Source organism: Eublepharis macularius, chromosome 1, assembly GCF_028583425.1.
Source record: "Eublepharis macularius isolate TG4126 chromosome 1, MPM_Emac_v1.0, whole genome shotgun sequence".
NCBI classification, from domain to species: Eukaryota; Metazoa; Chordata; class Lepidosauria; order Squamata; family Eublepharidae; genus Eublepharis; species Eublepharis macularius.
The window spans coordinates 184,638,935-184,656,256 of NC_072790.1; the positions used below are offsets into that span (position 1 = coordinate 184,638,935).

A 17,322-nucleotide genomic window follows, 5' to 3' on the forward strand; every position below is an offset into this window, starting at 1 on the left:
GTCAAAGAATCACAAGATCCCAGACCCAAGTTCAGCGACATAAAACATAGCTCCACAACATAAGTTCCCAGTGTTCTGAGACCAGATTCCCTTCACCCTTCTCTGCAACCCATATAATGAGAAGAGAGGGGGTGGAGACATGAGTTGATACTCAGTTGGTCATTACTCGTACGTGGGGGGCAGATGGTACGCTTTCTATAGGATCTAAAGACTATTAAAATGTAGCTGAAAAGAGAAAAAATGCCTGGAATCAATGATGAACTGGATGAAGTCAAATGCACTGCAGATCAATCTAGACAAGATAAGAGACACTGCTGGTAGGGAGTTCTATCGGTCATTGTGTAGGTGTTTTCGCTGTTCTGGATGGGGTTGTGTTCCCCATTGAGAACAAGGTGTCCAGTTTGGAGGGATTCCTAGATCCAGCACTACTCCTGGGGTACTGAGGTAACAGCTGTTGTCTGGAGTGCCCTTTTCAGCTTTGGCAGACTTCCTTGCAGTGTCCTCATAAGGGAAAGAAAGATATTGACACTGTTATACATTCTTGGGTAAATTCTAAAGTAGACTACTGTAATGCACTTCATGTGGGACTGTTCTTGATCTCAGTTAAGAGACTTCATATGATGCGTAAGAACACTTTATTCAGGAGTCTTTGGTAAGGTACTTGTTAAAAAACGTTTGGAAGTTCAAGTACTGGATCATCCTTATCCACATGCTTGTTAACCTGCTCAAAGAACTCCCCTTTGCAGGTGGGACTTCCCTTTGCAGAAGCCATGCTGATTTTCCCTCCGCAGGCTTTGTTCCCCGATGTGCTTAATAATCCCATCCATATCGATAATTCTGTCTCATTCTGTCTGCAGAATGCGGTGGCACAATTCCTAGTGGGTTCTAGCTACAGGGGCATAGTATGACATTGCAGAAAGGCTCAGTTCAAGGTGCTGGCACTGACCTTTCAAGGCTATATGGCTTGAGACCAGGGACCTGAGAGAGCATCTCCTCCTGTGGGAATTTCCTTGGACACTCATGACACCTGCCCCAGGTGTCTTCCTTGGCTGAGGCTACATTTGCATTTATAAGAAGCAGGTTCTGCTCTGCAGTGGCGCCTGTTAGTGAAATGTACTCTCCCTTGAGTGTCAATGGGCCAGCTTCCTTCTGGTCTATTTCATTAATTATTTCATTAATAATGCAGTTGTTGGGATTTTCTACTGTTTGCATAGGTACTTGATAAGTTTCATAGTGCATTTTACTGATTTAATATGATTTTATATGATCTGTCTTGGTCATTAGCCATCTTGTGGACTCCAGGAAGTGTAATAACACAGATTCCTCTTTTGCTTTGTTAGGGGGCTGATGCACCACATGTCTGGTACCTGTGGTCAGCTAGTGTCACAATGGTTGCAGCACAATGTGATCATGAAATGTATTTGCAAAGCAAAAATTGAGAATTAGAACCAGATAATTCCCTGGTTTTGTCAGTAGAGATTGGATCTTCCTATTCCTTAGTCATTGTGAATATTACAGTTCCAACTAATTTAGCAAAGTTATAGAAAAAACATGAACATCTCATTCTTGGAATGCTTAACATCAGTAATAAAAATCCAATTCTCAACAATGAAAAAACTAAAGCAAGGATTTGAATACTATAAAGCTCTGGAAATACATATTGATAAACACTATATATTTCCTGGGGTTTCTTCTGCAGGCTAAGCTGTTTCTCCTCTCTCAGTCACATGTAATTCACATGACAAATCTCTTTTCTAGGAGGGCTCCACCAGGAAAATGCAAACATAAGCCTGTTCCAGTGAAAACAAAGAGTAAGCGAATCCCATTCACTCCACTTGCAAGTAAGTCATTAAAGCATTTTTGCTATGTGGTACAATATGTAATTCACATTGAAAGGAAGGATCTGCTGAAATATACACCAGCCATTGTCATCATTATAATGATTTATATAGCACGTGTTTCTCACTGAGATCCAAGGCAAATTACACATGACAAGTAAATACAGTATAATCAATAGCCTAGGCATTCACAGAGCAAAATTACAATATTATCAACAGGATATTCAATGAAAACACATACAATAGGTTAATGTAGCTGCAAGTTTGAAAAACTAGCAGAAAGCCGAACACATAGATGAAAACTTCCACAATTTAAAGTGTAAGAAATTAACATGACATCCTTGGCAACGTTGAACTATCCATTTGTTTAAAGCCAAAAGGACTGGGATTATTTATGTATTTAGATTCATTACCTGCTTCGTCTCGAAAACTTGGGGCAAATAACACAACCATCACACACAAATCAGAGTGAAAATTTTATCACATGTTTTCGAACCCAAAAGAACAGGCCAGCCAGTTAGGTTTAAAACATTTATGACCTGCTGTGGTGTTTAGTAAGTCTGTTGCAGCAAGGAACAGGAGGACCCAAAGCATCTTATGTGTCTGGTACACACTTATAACATGGGCCCTGCTCACACATGGTCCCACCCCTGTAAACAGTGTCATGAAAGAAAACTTCTATTTCATATCAAAAATGTCATAAATAGACCATGTCATTGCAACTGAGCTTGCTTATAGCACCATTGTAGTCACTAGACTTGCATACCTCCCCCAAGGCACAGGTTTGAGAAGGAGTGACATAATGGTGTCTGTGCATGTCACAATAAGTTTTCAGTTGTAGTAAGTTATGTTTATTACATAGTTATTCTGCATTTCCCAAAGGTGGCGTTAGTCCTTTCTAGGAATCACCAGAAACTCTATGGTAAAAACAGTTTTTCCCGGAAGTGATGTCCTGTTATTGATGTCCCCGGTGTTCTGCTGGTTGCCTATGGGGGAGGAGTATGATTTCCCCTTTCTTTAGCAATGCCTGTCGCATGTCAGAGATTGCTATATATCCACATGTAAATTTAGCATTTGAATAAGGTATAACATTTGAATACCCATCCTATATACCAGCGATGGTGAACCTATGGCACGTGTGCCACAGCTGGCACGCAGAGCCCTCTCTGTGGGCACGTGAGCCAAGTCGCCAATTGCTAGGTCCAGGGCTCATTTGGAGGGGGAACGCCTGCAACGGCGTTCCAGTAGCTCTGAGCAGAGATCACATGGGTTTTGGCCCTGCCCATGTGATTCCTTTTCCTCAAGGCTGCCTCCCTGCTGCCCATCTCTTTAGCAGCAGGAAGTGGAGGCAGCAGCGAGGCTGCTGGGGCTGGCTTTCTAAGGAAGAGTAAGCTGCTTTGATTTAACTTGCTTTACTTTCAGTCGTGGCTCTTGAGCGAGTGAGAGAGAGAGAGTGCTTGCAAGCAGGGCTGCTGGTCTAAAGAAGAGCAAACTGCTTTGATTTAACTTGCTTTACTTTCAGTTGTGGCTCTTGAGTGAGAGAGAGGGGTGGGGAGAGTGCTTGCAAGCAGGGCTGCTGGTCTAAAGAAGGGCAAACTGCTTTGATTTAACTTGCTTTACTTTCAGTCATGGCTCTTGAGCGAGTGAGAGAGAGAGAGAGAGAGAGAGAGAGAGAGAGAGAGTACTTGCAAACAGGGCTGCTGGTCTAAAGAAGGGCAAACTGCTTTGATTTAACTTGCTTTACTTTCAGTCATGGCTCTTGAGTAACTTTGCTTGATAACTTACCAGTCTCCAGGCTGGCTGGCATCTGTTCTGCCTGGGGTCAGGTAGTGCCTGGCAAGGGGTTTATGATATTCCATATCTTTAAACTGTCCTTGCATGTGGGGGAGGGGTCTGACTTCTAACCCATGGGTGGGAAGGAACAGGATGGCCAGTGATAAAGGGCTGCTGTAGCCTGTACCTCTGTCCTCAAGACTCTTTTGAGCCAGTGATAGTAGCAGTGTAGGCTGCGAAGCAGAGTGCAGAGGTTAGAGAGAGGAGAACTTGGTTTTCCTGAAATTACTCATCTCTCTCACTTTCTGAGGCATTCCCTGACACAACACTGTGTTTGGTTGCCATTGCCTTGTGCTTGGTGGTTTTACTGCTGCATGGTAGATGATGTGGGTACTTGGTTTAGTTCTGCGGTATTCTCCCATTGCCCTCAGGTTCTGCCTGGCCTCTGTGAGTGACACTGGTTCTGAAGGGCTTGCAATAGTGTCCCTTGTTTCAGTTTGGTTTTGGTGAAGTTCTCTGATTTGACATGATTCTCTGGTTTGATGTTGTTCCCCTTGGTTCACTTACATTCTTGGGGGATTCTATTCCCTTGCTTCAGTTTGGTACTGTGGGGTTCAACTTGTATTCGGGACTGGCCACAATGGAGAGTGGCTGAGGCACTTTGTTCAGGGGCCCATAGAATTGGACCGCAGCATTCAATCTTCCCGAAACATTAGTGTATAGGAAAGAGTAGACGGGAAAGAGCAGGTTCCCTGCAAATTTGGTGGAGTTTGCTTGAAAAATGCCTCCCCAACCCCCCAGAAAGTTTTCCCCATGGGGAATAATGGCTGGATAAATTTGGGATTCTACGATCTTGCCAAATTGGATTAGAGAATCTTAACTGGTGGTTGTTGTGGGTTTTCCGGGCTGTATTGCCGTGGTCTTGGCATTGTAGTTCCTGACGTTTCGCCAGCAGCTGTGGCTGGCATCTTCAGAGGTGTAGCACCAAAAGACAGAGATCTCTCAGTGTCACAGTGTGGAAAAGATGTAGGTCATTTGTATCTACTTAGGAGGGGTGGGGTTGAGCTGAGTCATCCTGTAAGAGTTTCCCAGGGGATAGAATGTTTTGTTAGCCTGGTGTTTTTCAGAACTGGAAACCATGCTCTGTTCATTCTTAAGGTTTCTTCTTTCCTGTTGAAGTTTTGCTTATGCTTGTGAATTTCAATGGCTTCCCTGTGCAGTCTGACAAAGTAGTTGGAAGTGTTGTCCAGTATTTTGGTGTCCTGGAATAAGATACTGTGCCCTGTTTGAGTTAGGCTATGTTCAGCCACTGCTGATTTTTCAGGTTGTCCAAGTCTGCAGTGTCTTTCATGTTCTTTTATTCTTGTCTGGATGCTACGCTTTGTGGTCCCGATGTAAACTTGTCCACAGCTGCAGGGTATACGGTATACTCCTGCAGAGGTGAGGGGGTCTCTACTGTCTTTTGCTGATCGTAGCATCTGCTGTATTTTTCGGGTGTGTCTGAATACTGCTTGAAGGTTATGCTTTTTCATAAGCTTTCCCATCTGATCAGTAATTCCTTTGATATATGGCAAAAACACTATTCCTGTAGGAGACTGTTTTTCCTTGGTTGTTTGATTCATCCTGGGTTTGATTGCTCTTCGGATTTCATTTCTGGAGTGGATGACCAAGGTATCCAGGAATGGGAGTTTTCCCTCGATTTCTTTCTCCATTGTGAATTGTGTGTTCAGGTGGATGTTGTTGAGATGATTCAAAAACCCCATCAATTCTTCCTCCCCATGGCTCCAAATGAGAATGGAGAATGGAGAATGACAATGGAGAAAGAAATCGAGGGAAAACTCCCATTCCTGGATACCTTGGTCATCCGCAAAGCAAACTTTCAGTTAGGTCACAAGGTCTACAGGAAACCAACTCACACTGATCGGTACTTACACAAAAACTCCAATCACCACCCCTGACAGAAAAGAGGCATAATGAAAACATTAGTGGATCGTGCAAGACGGATATGTGAGCCGCACTTTCTCAATGAGGAAATTAATCATCTAAACCACGCACTTCAGGCAAATGGCTACTCCAGAAATGAAATCCGAAGAGCAATCAAACCCAGGATGAATCAAACAACCAAGGAAAAACAGTCTCCTACAGGAATAGTGTTTTTGCCATATATCAAAGGAATTACTGATCAGATGGGAAAGCTTATGAAAAAGCATAACCTTCAAGCAGTATTCAGACACACCCGAAAAATACAACAGATGCTACGATCAGCAAAAGACAGTAGAGACCACCTCACCTCTGCAGGAGTATACCGTATACCCTGCAGCTGTGGACAAGTTTACATCGGGACCACAAAGCGTAGCATCCAGACAAGAATAAAAGAACATGAAAGACACTGCAGACTTGGACAACCTGAAAAATCAGCAGTGGCTGAACATAGCCTAACTCAAACAGGGCACAGTATCTTATTCCAGGACACCAAAATACTGGACAACACTTCCAACTACTTTGTCAGACTGCACAGGGAAGCCATTGAAATTCACAAGCATAAGCAAAACTTCAACAGGAAAGAAGAAACCTTAAGAATGAACAGAGCATGGTTTCCAGTTCTGAAAAACACCAGGCTAACAAAACATTCTATCCCCGACAATAGCCCTGCAGAGAAGATTAGCACATCAAGCACCAATCCATATGCAAAAGAACCTCCTCAGGATACAGTGAAGCCTCCCGCCATTAGCATTCCACACCCTGGGAAACTCTTACAGGATGACTCAGCTCAACCCCACCCCTCCTGAGTAGATAGAAATGACCTGCCAACATCTTTTCCACACTGTGACACTGAGAGATCTCTGTCTTTTGGTGCTACACCTCTGAAGATGCCAGCCACAGCTGCTGGCAAAACGTCAGGAACTACAATGCCAAGACCACGGCAATACAGCCCGGAAAACCCACAACAACCATCGTTCTCCGGCCGTGAAAGCCTTCGACAATACAATCTTAACTGGATTGCAGAGATACTGGAATTTTTTTTTTTTAAAGAATTTTTATTGGATTAGAAACATATAATAACAATTATAATCACATTCTTTAATTTTTTCTAATTCTAACCCCCTCCCTTTCCCCCCCTTTTATTGACTTCCAACAGTTTTCCAACCCCCTATCCACTTTCGCTCTACTCCTTCATATTTATTTTATTTGTTTATTATAATATACTTTCAGATTCTTCTAAGCACTATTTCCACTTCCTTTCACATATAAATTGTCATATAAATTGTCATATAAATAAAATCCTCTTAATCTATCTTCTTCATTAAAACTACTAATAATATTCATTTTGATAACCTGTGTTTTATCTTACTCCTTCTATTCTCTTCAATATGGGACAAACAATTTGCCCCCCTTTATACATCAATTCCAATACTTCTATACACATACTTATTATACACACTTATTGTCATTTGCTTAGGCTTCTGTTCTATATGTTGTTCTTTATCTATACATATACCATAAGTCTAACAATTAGACCTATCTTTGAATTTACGTATGTATGTATATATTCACTCTATGTTATACGGTTATCTTTCCAAAAAATATAGATTTGTTAATTTCTATCCCATTAATTCACATAGTATCAACGCTATTGCTACTTAATATAATACTTAAAAATCATATAAAGTTGCTTAGAATTTTTCCATTAACTCTCCACCCCCTCGGTATAGTCACTTCTCTCCTCCTGTGTACCTCAATAATTTTCAAACTGCCACAGTTCTCCTCCCACCTCCCATTTTTTCACCAAATATTGTTTCAGCTTTCCCCAGTCTGTGTTAAACTGCCCTGGATCAAGGTCTCTCAGTTTTCTTGTCATTTTGTCCATCTCCGCCATGTACAGCAATTTGTAAATCCAGTCCTCAGTAGTTGGCACTTCTTGTACTTTCCACTTCTGCGCATACAAAAGTCTGGCTGCTGCCGTCATATAGAATATCAATGTCCTATGTTGTGCTGGGATGTCTTCCATTCCCAAGTTCAGTAGCAGGAGTTCTGGGTTCTTGTTAACTTGAAATTGTAAAATCTCACTCATTACTCTTATTATTTCCCCCCAGTACTGCCTAGCTACCTCGCAAGTCCACCACATATGATACATTGATCCCTCATGTTTTTTACATTTCCAGCATTTATTAGACATATTCGAGTTCCCTAGCGCAATCTTCTTTGGCATCAGATACCAACGGTAAATCATTTTGTAAATATTCTCTTTAATATTGGTACATGTCGTGATTTTCAATGTATGTTTCCACAAGTATTCCCACGCCTCCATTGTTATTTCTTTGTTAAAATTTATAGCCCACTTCACCATTTGCACTTTGACTGTCTCATCTTCAGTATACCATTTTAACAACACTTTGTAGACCTTAGAAATTTCCTTTTGGTCTTCTTGTAAAATTACTTTCTCTAATTCTGAGTCTTCCATCCTTATCCCTCCCTTCGCACAGTCTGAGTAATAAAGATCTCTAACTTGTCTATACTGAAACCAGTCGTAGTTTGGAGACATCTCTTGTTGCGTTCTTATTCTTATTTTAAAGGATTCTATTTGAGTTATCTCCTTATACGTTAAACACTGTTGTTCATTATCGACCGTTCTTGGATCTATTACTTCATATGGAACCACCCAGGAAGGAATTCCTTCTTGTAGGTATTCTTTGTACTTCTTCCAAATTGTGAAGAGGCTTCTCCGAATATAGTGATGCAGGAACATAGAATCTGCTTTTACTTTATCATACCATAGGTATGCATGCCATCCAAATAATTTTTTGTATCCCTCTAAGGCCAGCAGTTTGCGATTTTTCAATGTGATCCAATCCTTCAACCATACCAGACAGATTGCATCATAATAAAGTCTCAAGTTGGGCAGTTGCATTCCCCCTCTTTCTTTTGCATCCTGTAACACTTTCATTTTCACTCGAGGCTTCCTGCCTGCCCACACAAACTCTGATATTTTCCTCTGCCATTTATCAAATTGCTTGGAGTCCCTAATGATTGGTATCGTCTGTAACAGAAACATAACTCTTGGTAACACGTTCATCTTGATTACTGCAATTCTTCCCAACCATGACAAGTTCAGCCTATTCCATTTGATCAAATCATGCTCTATTTGAGTCCATAATTTCTCATAGTTATTCTTAAATAGATCTATATTTTTTGCAGTCAATTCAATTCCCAAGTACTTCACCTTACTTGTTACCTCACAGTCTGTTATTTCCGTTAATAACTGTTGCTTTTGTTTAATCATATTCTTACATAAAATCTTTGATTTCTTTTTGTTTACATAGAAACCTGCCAAGTCTCCAAACTCTTTTATTTTTTCTATTACCTTAGGCATGTTTTCAATTGGATCTTCCACAATTAACATTATATCATCTGCAAACGCTCTGACCTTATAGGAAAAGTCTTTTATCTTTATACCACGGATTGCATTATCTTCTCTAATCTGCATCATCAAAATTTCAAGAACCAAAATAAACAACAATGGGGATAGCGGGCAACCTTGTCTTGTACCCTTTCCAATAATCAGTTTTTTAGTCAGCTCGTCATTCACCACAATTGCTGCACTCTGGTCTCTATAAATTTCTCTCACTGCTCTTATGAACCTTTCCCCCATTTGTAGCTGTTCCATGGTGGCAAACATAAAGTCCCAGTTCAAATTGTCAAATGCTTTTTCAGTGTCTACAAAAAAGAAACCAACCTCCTTATCACATCGCCTGTCATAGTATTCTATAGCGTTTATGACTGTCCTTAGGTTGTCTCTGATTTGTCTATTTGGTAAAAAGCCTGCTTGTTCTTCTCCAATAACTTCGGCTAGCCACCCCTTTATTCTCTCCGCCAAGATCTTTGCAAAAATCTTGTAGTCATTATTAAGTAAAGAGATAGGTCTGTAGTTTTTAACATTGGTCAAGTCCTGTCCTTCTTTGGGGATCAATGATATATTTGCTTCACTCCAGGTATCTGGGATCCTTTGGTCCCTCATAACACCATTGATCACCTCTTTTAAAAACGGTATCAGTTCATTGGCCATTGCCTTGTAAAACTTAGCTGTGAGTCCATCAGGCCCTGGCGCTTTTCCCAAGTTTGTTGACTGTATTGCCTTCTTTATCTCTTCTTCTGTTACTTCACTGTTTAGTTTAACTCTCCACTCCTCGGACATTACTGGCAGCTTCATTTTCTCCAGATATGCGGCTATCGCATCTTTATTCACTTCTTTCTTATCATACAATTTAGCGTAAAATTTATAAAAGGCTCTGCTAATAGCGACCTGTTCCAGGTGTACTTTATTGTCATCACATATTTTATTTATTATCTTTTTCTCCTTTCTTTTCTTCAATTGCCATGCCAAAAATTTCCCAGGTTTGTTCGCCCCTTCAAACGACTTTTGATTCAGTCTTTTCAGATTCCATTCCAATTCTTTATTATTCATGGCCGTCAACTGCTCCTGAAGGATTTTAATGTCCTGATATATTTTCTTTTTCCCTGGTCTTTTCTTCAACTGGATTTCTTTGGCTTTTATTTTTTCCATAATCTCCTGTCTCTTCTCCTCTTTTTTCCTTCGGAGTCTTCCATTTAAGTCCATTAATACACCTCTGATTACTGCCTTGTACGTGTCCCATACCTTGTTGGTTGGTACTTCTTGATTCATGTTGTACTGTATGAAGAATTTAGTCTCCCTTCTCAACATTTCCATATTTTCTCCCTCTTGCAACAAATCCTCATTTATTCTCCATCCTTTTCTCTTAGTTCTTTTTCCAAATTTCCACATAATTGGGTTATGATCTGAGCCTACCATAGGCATTATTTCTACTTCCTTAGTCCAAAGTACTAAGTCCTTTGAGGCCCAGATCATATCAATACGCGATAAGGTAGAGTGTCTTGCAGAGAAAAAGGTATATTGTCTGATTGTGGGATTCTGCGTTCTCCACACATCTTCCAACGCTTCCTGTTGCATTAATCCAAAAAAAGTCTTTGGTAATAATCCTCTTTTCTTTTGTGTAGTGGCTGATTTCTTGTCTTGTTCCAAATTCGTAACTCCATTGAAGTCTCCTGCAAGTATTATCTGATCATATGAAAGTTCATCTAGTTGCTTCTTTAAATCCTCAAAAAAGCACTCTTTAGCTCCATTAGGCGCATATATTCCAATCACCAACACTTTCTTTAAGTTCCAAATGCATTCCACTGCTATAAATCTGGCTTCCCCATCTCTAATTATCACCTTTGGTTGCAGCTCTTCTTTTATATATAGTACCACTCCCCTTTTTTTCTTTTTTGAGGCCGCTACAAATTCAATGCCCAATTTACTTACTTTAAGGTATTTTACATCCTGATTTCTAATATGAGTCTCTTGTAAGCAAACTATATCACATTTCTGTTTTAATAGCCAGTGGAAAATACTTTTTCGCTTCTTAGGTGAGTTAAGTCCATTTACATTCCACGATAAAACTTTGCACTCCATATTCAAAGCCTTGTTGTTGGTAAGTCTTTTTCATTGTCCATCATGAACCTTTCCATTTCCAATTCAGATCTGATGCGCTTTCTTACCCCTCCAAATTCAAAAGATATCCCTTCCGGTAATTCCCATCTGTATCTTACTTTCATGTCTTTCAAAGTCTGGACTAACACTTTGTATTTTTTCCGGTCCAAGAGCACCGATCTGGGTAACTCCTTCATGATGATAATTGTCTTGCCATCAACTATCAATGGATCCTGAAATTGCTTAGTCACTATCATTTCCCTTACATTCCTTGTCGTAAATTGCACTATCACATCCCTTGGTACCTTTCTCTGGGTCGCAAATCTGGAATTTATTCGGTACACCACATCTAGGAAAGCCACAACCTCCTCCTCCTCCTTTTCCAGGTATTCAGCTAACACTTCAGTCACCTGTTCTTGTGCTGTCTTTCCTTCTACTTCCAACAAACCTCGAAACCTCAGCTGCTTTTCCATATATTTACTCTCCGCAACTGCCATTCTTCCCCTCATTACTCTCATGTCCGTTCGCTGCGTCTCTGTAAGGTTGTCCATCGCCTTCTCCACATCGTTAACTTTTTGCTGCGCTGCCTGCAGGTCGGTTTGTATCGTCTCCATTCCCTTTTTTACTTCTGCCAGCTCATTTTTAACTGTCTCTTTGACATCTTTGACTTCTTTCACCAAGTCCAATTTTGTTTCTTTAAGCTCCTTTAGCATTTCACAAAATTTTTTGTCCAAGTTCTCTATGGCTGCTTGCCACTCTTTCTTCGACATCGTGGGGCTTGATTTACCTCGCTCCCACGAGTCTGCACGTTTTCTTAGCTCCGTGGCGTCCAAATTGGTAGTCCTTTTAATTAATTTAAAAGTCCCGGTCCTTTAAATGAACAAAAATCGCTTCAAAAATCCAAAATGTCGGGCGTCTTTTCTCTATGGTTTCTCTGTACCCTTTTGTAATCCAAGATGTCCTACTTCCGCCCTTGCTGAAGCCAAAGCCCTTCCCTGTTCAAAAATGGCGATGCCCTTCTTCCTGTCTTCCAGTAGGGGCCGTCTCCTTCTGGCGACTCTATCACTATTACGTACTTCCTGTTTCCCGACTCTCCGCTGCAGCTCTCGCGATGGTAGAAGTTTTCCCACAGCCTGCTATCGATTCTCAACCACAGGTATGATAAACAAATGTCTCTTTTCTGAAATTACTTCTTTTTACTTAGTCCTTTTTGGAATCTATTTCTTGCCGGGTTTCCCCCTCCTTATAGTAAGTCTGTTGCAGTTTAAAAAGTCCTTTTAAAACTTCGTTACTTTTAACAATCCATCCCAATTCAGGAGATAGTGATCTTTACCTTTTCAAACGTCTTTCTGGGTTGTAATCACTGCTTCAATCTTAAGTTCTCTTTCCGTTTATTTTCCCCCTGTTGAAGCTTGGGCACGAAGGTCTTATGCCAGCCGCACTGGCCCCGGGTCTGTCGCAGAGATCTATGCCGACCTGTCAAAGGGTGGGACCTCAAGGGTCGAGAGAGAATCCTTAGCGCAGAACCCCCCCTCGCCCGAGATCAACGCGCCCTGAGGTCTTTGAGCGTTCTTTGCCTGTTCTCCGCCTGAGAGCAGGTGGCCGGGGGCTATTTGTGCCCCTCCGGCCGCTGAAACAGCAGCCCGGTCAGCTCTGCACTTAGAGCTGCGTTAGACCTCCATGGATCCCAAACCGGAAGTCCCGATACTGGAATTTTTTTTTTTGGTGCACACTCCTATTCTCCAAAATAAAGTTGGCTGGGATCCAACAGATCCATTCTGCTAACAGTGGACCCTTCCTCCAATGCAAGGAGCCCTGATGTGATGGAAGGGCTGTGTTAAGGTGGTGGAAGGCTTCTTGCACAGATAGAAGGCATCACAGTCAGCAGAAGAAAACTTTGGATCCAACCTAATATTTTTAAAAAAACATATACAAGTAAGTGACCTTTTGCAATGTCTTTCACAGAGACTGTCCCTGAACTGCTTAATGAACTTCTTGCAACCAAATCACCTAAAAAAGCTGTTAACACAACTGAAATGTCCCAAGCATCTTCCCGCCCCAAATCTAAGAAGCCCGCATCCCACAAAGGCTCCGCTAAACGCAAGCCAGGAAAGCCCAAGCCTACTGGATCTGGTAAAAAGCACCCAAAGGCCCAACCAACCAAGGCCAAGGCTGGTGGATCAAAGCAAACAGTAAGGACTCCACATGCCTCCAGAGGATCAACAACCCCCCTCAAAAGGAAAGGGTCACAGTTCAGCAGAGCCAAGAAGAAACTTTCAAAGCTTCCAAAGCTGAAACCAGCAGCTAAGGAGAGAAAACAGAAGAAAAAGAGGTTCAGCTCCAGAAGTGAGATGTGAGCTTCCAATGTGCCTGAGAAGAATCAAGAGAATGTGGAGAAGATTGCTGGGCAATTCATTTGGTTTCCATTTTGCTCTTGGCAAGAGTAAAATTGTTGTATAGTTTCCATGTAAAAATATTGGGGCGGGGGGAGGAATATTCACACCTGGTAGAAGCAGCTGCTAGTCCACTGATCGTGACAGCCCTAAGATGTGTGTGTTTAATTGAGAGTAACTGCTCCAGATGTTTTCCAGATTGTTGCTTTTCACAAATCTGTACTGGTTAAGTAATTAAGCTGTGATGCAGCACTTTGCTGGTTTGAATCTCACTACTGCCATGAACTGACGAGGTGGCTTTGGATAAGCTACTCCTCTCAGCCCCAGCTCCATTGCGGGGATAGTAACACTGACTTTGTTCACCACTCTGTGTGGGCACTAATCTGTCCAGAAGAGTGATATACAAATAAACTGTTATTATTATAACTACTACCGAGGAGATAATTTGGTGATCACTCGCAGGAGTGGAAGTCTAGTGACTACAGTGGGACTATAGGTGATCAATTGAGTTGTGCTACTGATTGCCATCAATGGAAGTACAATAAGGGTCTAGTTAAATAACTTTGCAGCATAAAACATTTTAGTGACCTTGGTCTGAGAAAAAGGAGGGGATTGAGTATGTATAGAACATTGGCTGTACCTTAAAGGGGTGAAAAAGAATCCTTTAGGCAGCTGGTGTTTTCTTTTATGAGAACAGAACAAAGTTATGTCAGCTATTAATGATAGCAGCTTTCACATACTTTCTAGCTAGAATACGCGTTCTGAGGAATTGGCCTCTTTTTATGTTTCTTCAATTAAATGTTGGAAATGACAATAAAGAATTCAAAATGTTATGTGCTTGTGTGACCTCCTTGCAAGGGAATTGTTTGAATCCCAATAAGTATATTTCACTATTAAAATGAGCATGCCCCTATGATGTGGTGGAGAGTGCCCTCAAGTCATAGCTGACTTATGGCGACCCCTGGTGGGGTTTTCATGGCAAGAGACTTACAGAGGTAGTTTGCCATTGTCTGTCTCTGCAACCCTGGTCTTTATTGGAGGTCTCCCATCCAATTACTAACCAAGGCTGGCTGTGCTTAGCTTCTGAGATCTAATGAGAGAGAGCAGGCTCACCTGGGCTATCCAGGTCAGGGCACCCCTAGGATGTGCCCAGGATTTAATTCAGTACCAGATAATCTTTTTATTCAGTCCATGAAATCCAATGCATAATTCTGAGGGGCATTGGTACTTCAAATTCATATCAGACAGAAAGCTATCCAAATGGAGGTGACTCTGTAACACAGGAAACCTTAGCTTCACAATATGTGGGCACAGTTAGTAAGTACGTAAGAACCACGTTGATGGATCAGACCAAGGTCTGTCTTGCCTGCAAAGAGACAGTGGCCAGCCTGTGAAGGTAGCGAGCATGACAGGAAAGTGACGGTCACCCCTAACATTCAGTAACTAGTGGAATATTGCCTCTGAACAGAGAGACTATTTAACTATCATGATGAACAGCAACTGATATTATCCATGATAATTTCAGAGGAGTAACCCTGTTAGATTGTTGTAGAAAAATAAAAGAGAAATTCTCTTGTACAGTAAAAGACTAATGGCATTTATTCCAGCATGAGTTTTCATGCGTCAGAGCTCAGAGTGTGTTCACGACTTTAAAAAACCTACCTCCATGTCTAATGGATTTCATCAACGAGGAAAGAGCAGGAGGAAGTGCTTTTTGTGTGATCAGCACCTATTAGTAATTAGTTTTATTGGGTGTCTATTTATTTATTTGCGTTCTTTATAGCCTGCCTCACTCACTGAAGGCAGATTACACGATGTAAGTCAATATGATCAGCGGCTAGGACATTCAATAAACAGTACATTCAATAAATAATACATTAGAAATTTGCAACAAGCAGAAATCCAATACAGAGCTGAAACAAAAGATAAGGAAATTGACATGACATTAGACAATGTGGAGAAACTATCTAGTAAGCACATACTTTAAGCAGCAGACAATACACAATAGTATAGTCAGTACTGTTGGTAAAGGCAACAGTTTAGTAACCAGGAACAGGTGGACCAATTTAAACAAGATGCAGGCAGGGAAGAAGAATCTTCGTGTGCAGTGTTGGAATAGTAACTCATTTAAACCGCAATATGCGCAACCTTAGCATGGCAAGGATCCATAGTGCTGATGGGTGTTGCATAGATGTGCTTACATTGTACGCGCAGTAACCCAGTTTAAGCTGGATGCTTTGCAGGTGCAAGAGTGCACTGCTAAGTTCTCTCCCATCAGTGTCACATTTAAATTGGTCTTAAGTGATATGCCTATGCATGACACGTTAGATTGTCACCGAACTGAAAATATCTTTGAAGATTGCCAAAAAAGAGGTTGGTGAGGCAGTCCTCACAATAGGCTATAGCTGCTACCATCATGTTCAGTTTATAAGCTTCCAGGTGAGCACCTGATTGCTTTTACAGCGCAGAGTGCCTTTGATCTGCACTGCAGCGTCAGCGATCCACCACTACTGAGCCAAAGCACAACAACACGTCCTTCCGCAGACTGAACAAACTTCACTCATGGAAGAGTAATATAGAATCCTTGCCCTGCACTACCACCTGCTGACTAAAGTTTGGAACTACGTCTAAAGCTGCCGCCTTTGCTGCCACGCGCCCGTTCCCGGAGCTCATTTGAATCTCCAAATCCACGCAGGGACGAATTTGAATCATCATTTTAACCTTTAACCTTTGTATTTTAAAAAAAGAAAGAATTGTCAGCGTTCAACCAGTGTGGGATGAAAATAAGAATAATTGTCCCCCATCCATGTTTACATTTTAGCCCCACTTGATAGAGCTAAATTGTTGATTTTACTATACATTTTTAATGAGCTGAATTTTGCCTTAAATGTTGGGCACTGATATTGCAAATACAAATTCTATTTTAGAAAGAAAAGAGAGAAGAAAAGGACAGGAAGGCCCCAGCGAGGATCGAACTCGCGACCCCTGGTTTACAAGACCAGTGCTCTAACCACTGAGCTATGGAGCCACCTATCAGTTCTGGTTATACAAATGAATGGTACTGTACTATTCTACCACCGACTTCCAAAAATGACCAAACAAATGTTGCCGCGAGCCACAACGAACTCCCTTTCGGTTACAATTAGATTTCTAAGAGGGCGTTTCTGATTTGAAGCAACGATAGTTTTAAATATTCAAACGAACTCTTCCTGACTTTCAGATTGTAAATTCTTTAGCAGGCACTTTAATAAATACTAAAGATAGTAAATGGCCATTTCACGAACATGCAGAAATATCAAATACAGCACGGGAGACTCTCGATGCTGCTCTTGGGAATGTGTACGAAAGCCTGTTCAGAGACGTGCTGGGGCCCCCGGCCTTGATCAACACGCAGGGGAAAAATGTGGATGTTGCCTCATTATTTATTTGTGTGAAAAAGATTCCCGAGGAAGTTTACTCAGTTTTGGCCGCGTCATTTCAAGACTCCGAATTCAGCTTTCAATAAAGAGCTTCGTTCTTAATCCTGATTGGCAAACGAGGGAAGAGTGAAAAATCCACTCACCTACCTCACAATTTGAAACCGGTGCGAGTGTGATGGTCATGCTCTTTCCCCAGGGAACGGGCGGGAGTGTGTGTGTGTGTGAGTGCGAGCGAGCGAGAGCTAACAAAATTTTCAACACTCTCCTCGTCAAACTACAATTCCCAGGATTCTTTTAGCAGTGAGGCTAGGTGGGGAAGCCATGGAAGTTAAACTGGTTTAAATTGATAGAAATTTATACTACTACTAATTTATTCAACTACAGTTTCA

General features: G+C 41.4%; 1 protein-coding gene and 1 non-coding gene across 2 annotated transcripts in view; one reads left to right on the forward strand and one right to left on the reverse strand.

Annotated features, from left to right (window-relative positions):
- Nucleotides 1–14,265, forward strand: part of HHIPL2 (HHIP like 2) — a 39,610-nt gene extending 25,345 nt beyond the window's left edge. The window contains exons 8-9 of the mRNA XM_054972420.1: nt 1,759–1,841; nt 13,087–14,265. Coding sequence (XP_054828395.1) covers nt 1,759–1,841; nt 13,087–13,478 — 475 coding nt within the window. The 3' untranslated portion in view covers nt 13,479–14,265. The remainder of the gene's footprint in view (nt 1–1,758; nt 1,842–13,086) is intronic.
- A 2,204-nt stretch (nt 14,266–16,469) lies between these two features.
- On the reverse strand, nt 16,470–16,542 carry TRNAT-UGU (transfer RNA threonine (anticodon UGU)). The gene has a single exon. It is a non-coding gene; the product is annotated as a tRNA-Thr (tRNA).
- Nucleotides 16,543–17,322: the final 780 nt, after the last annotated feature.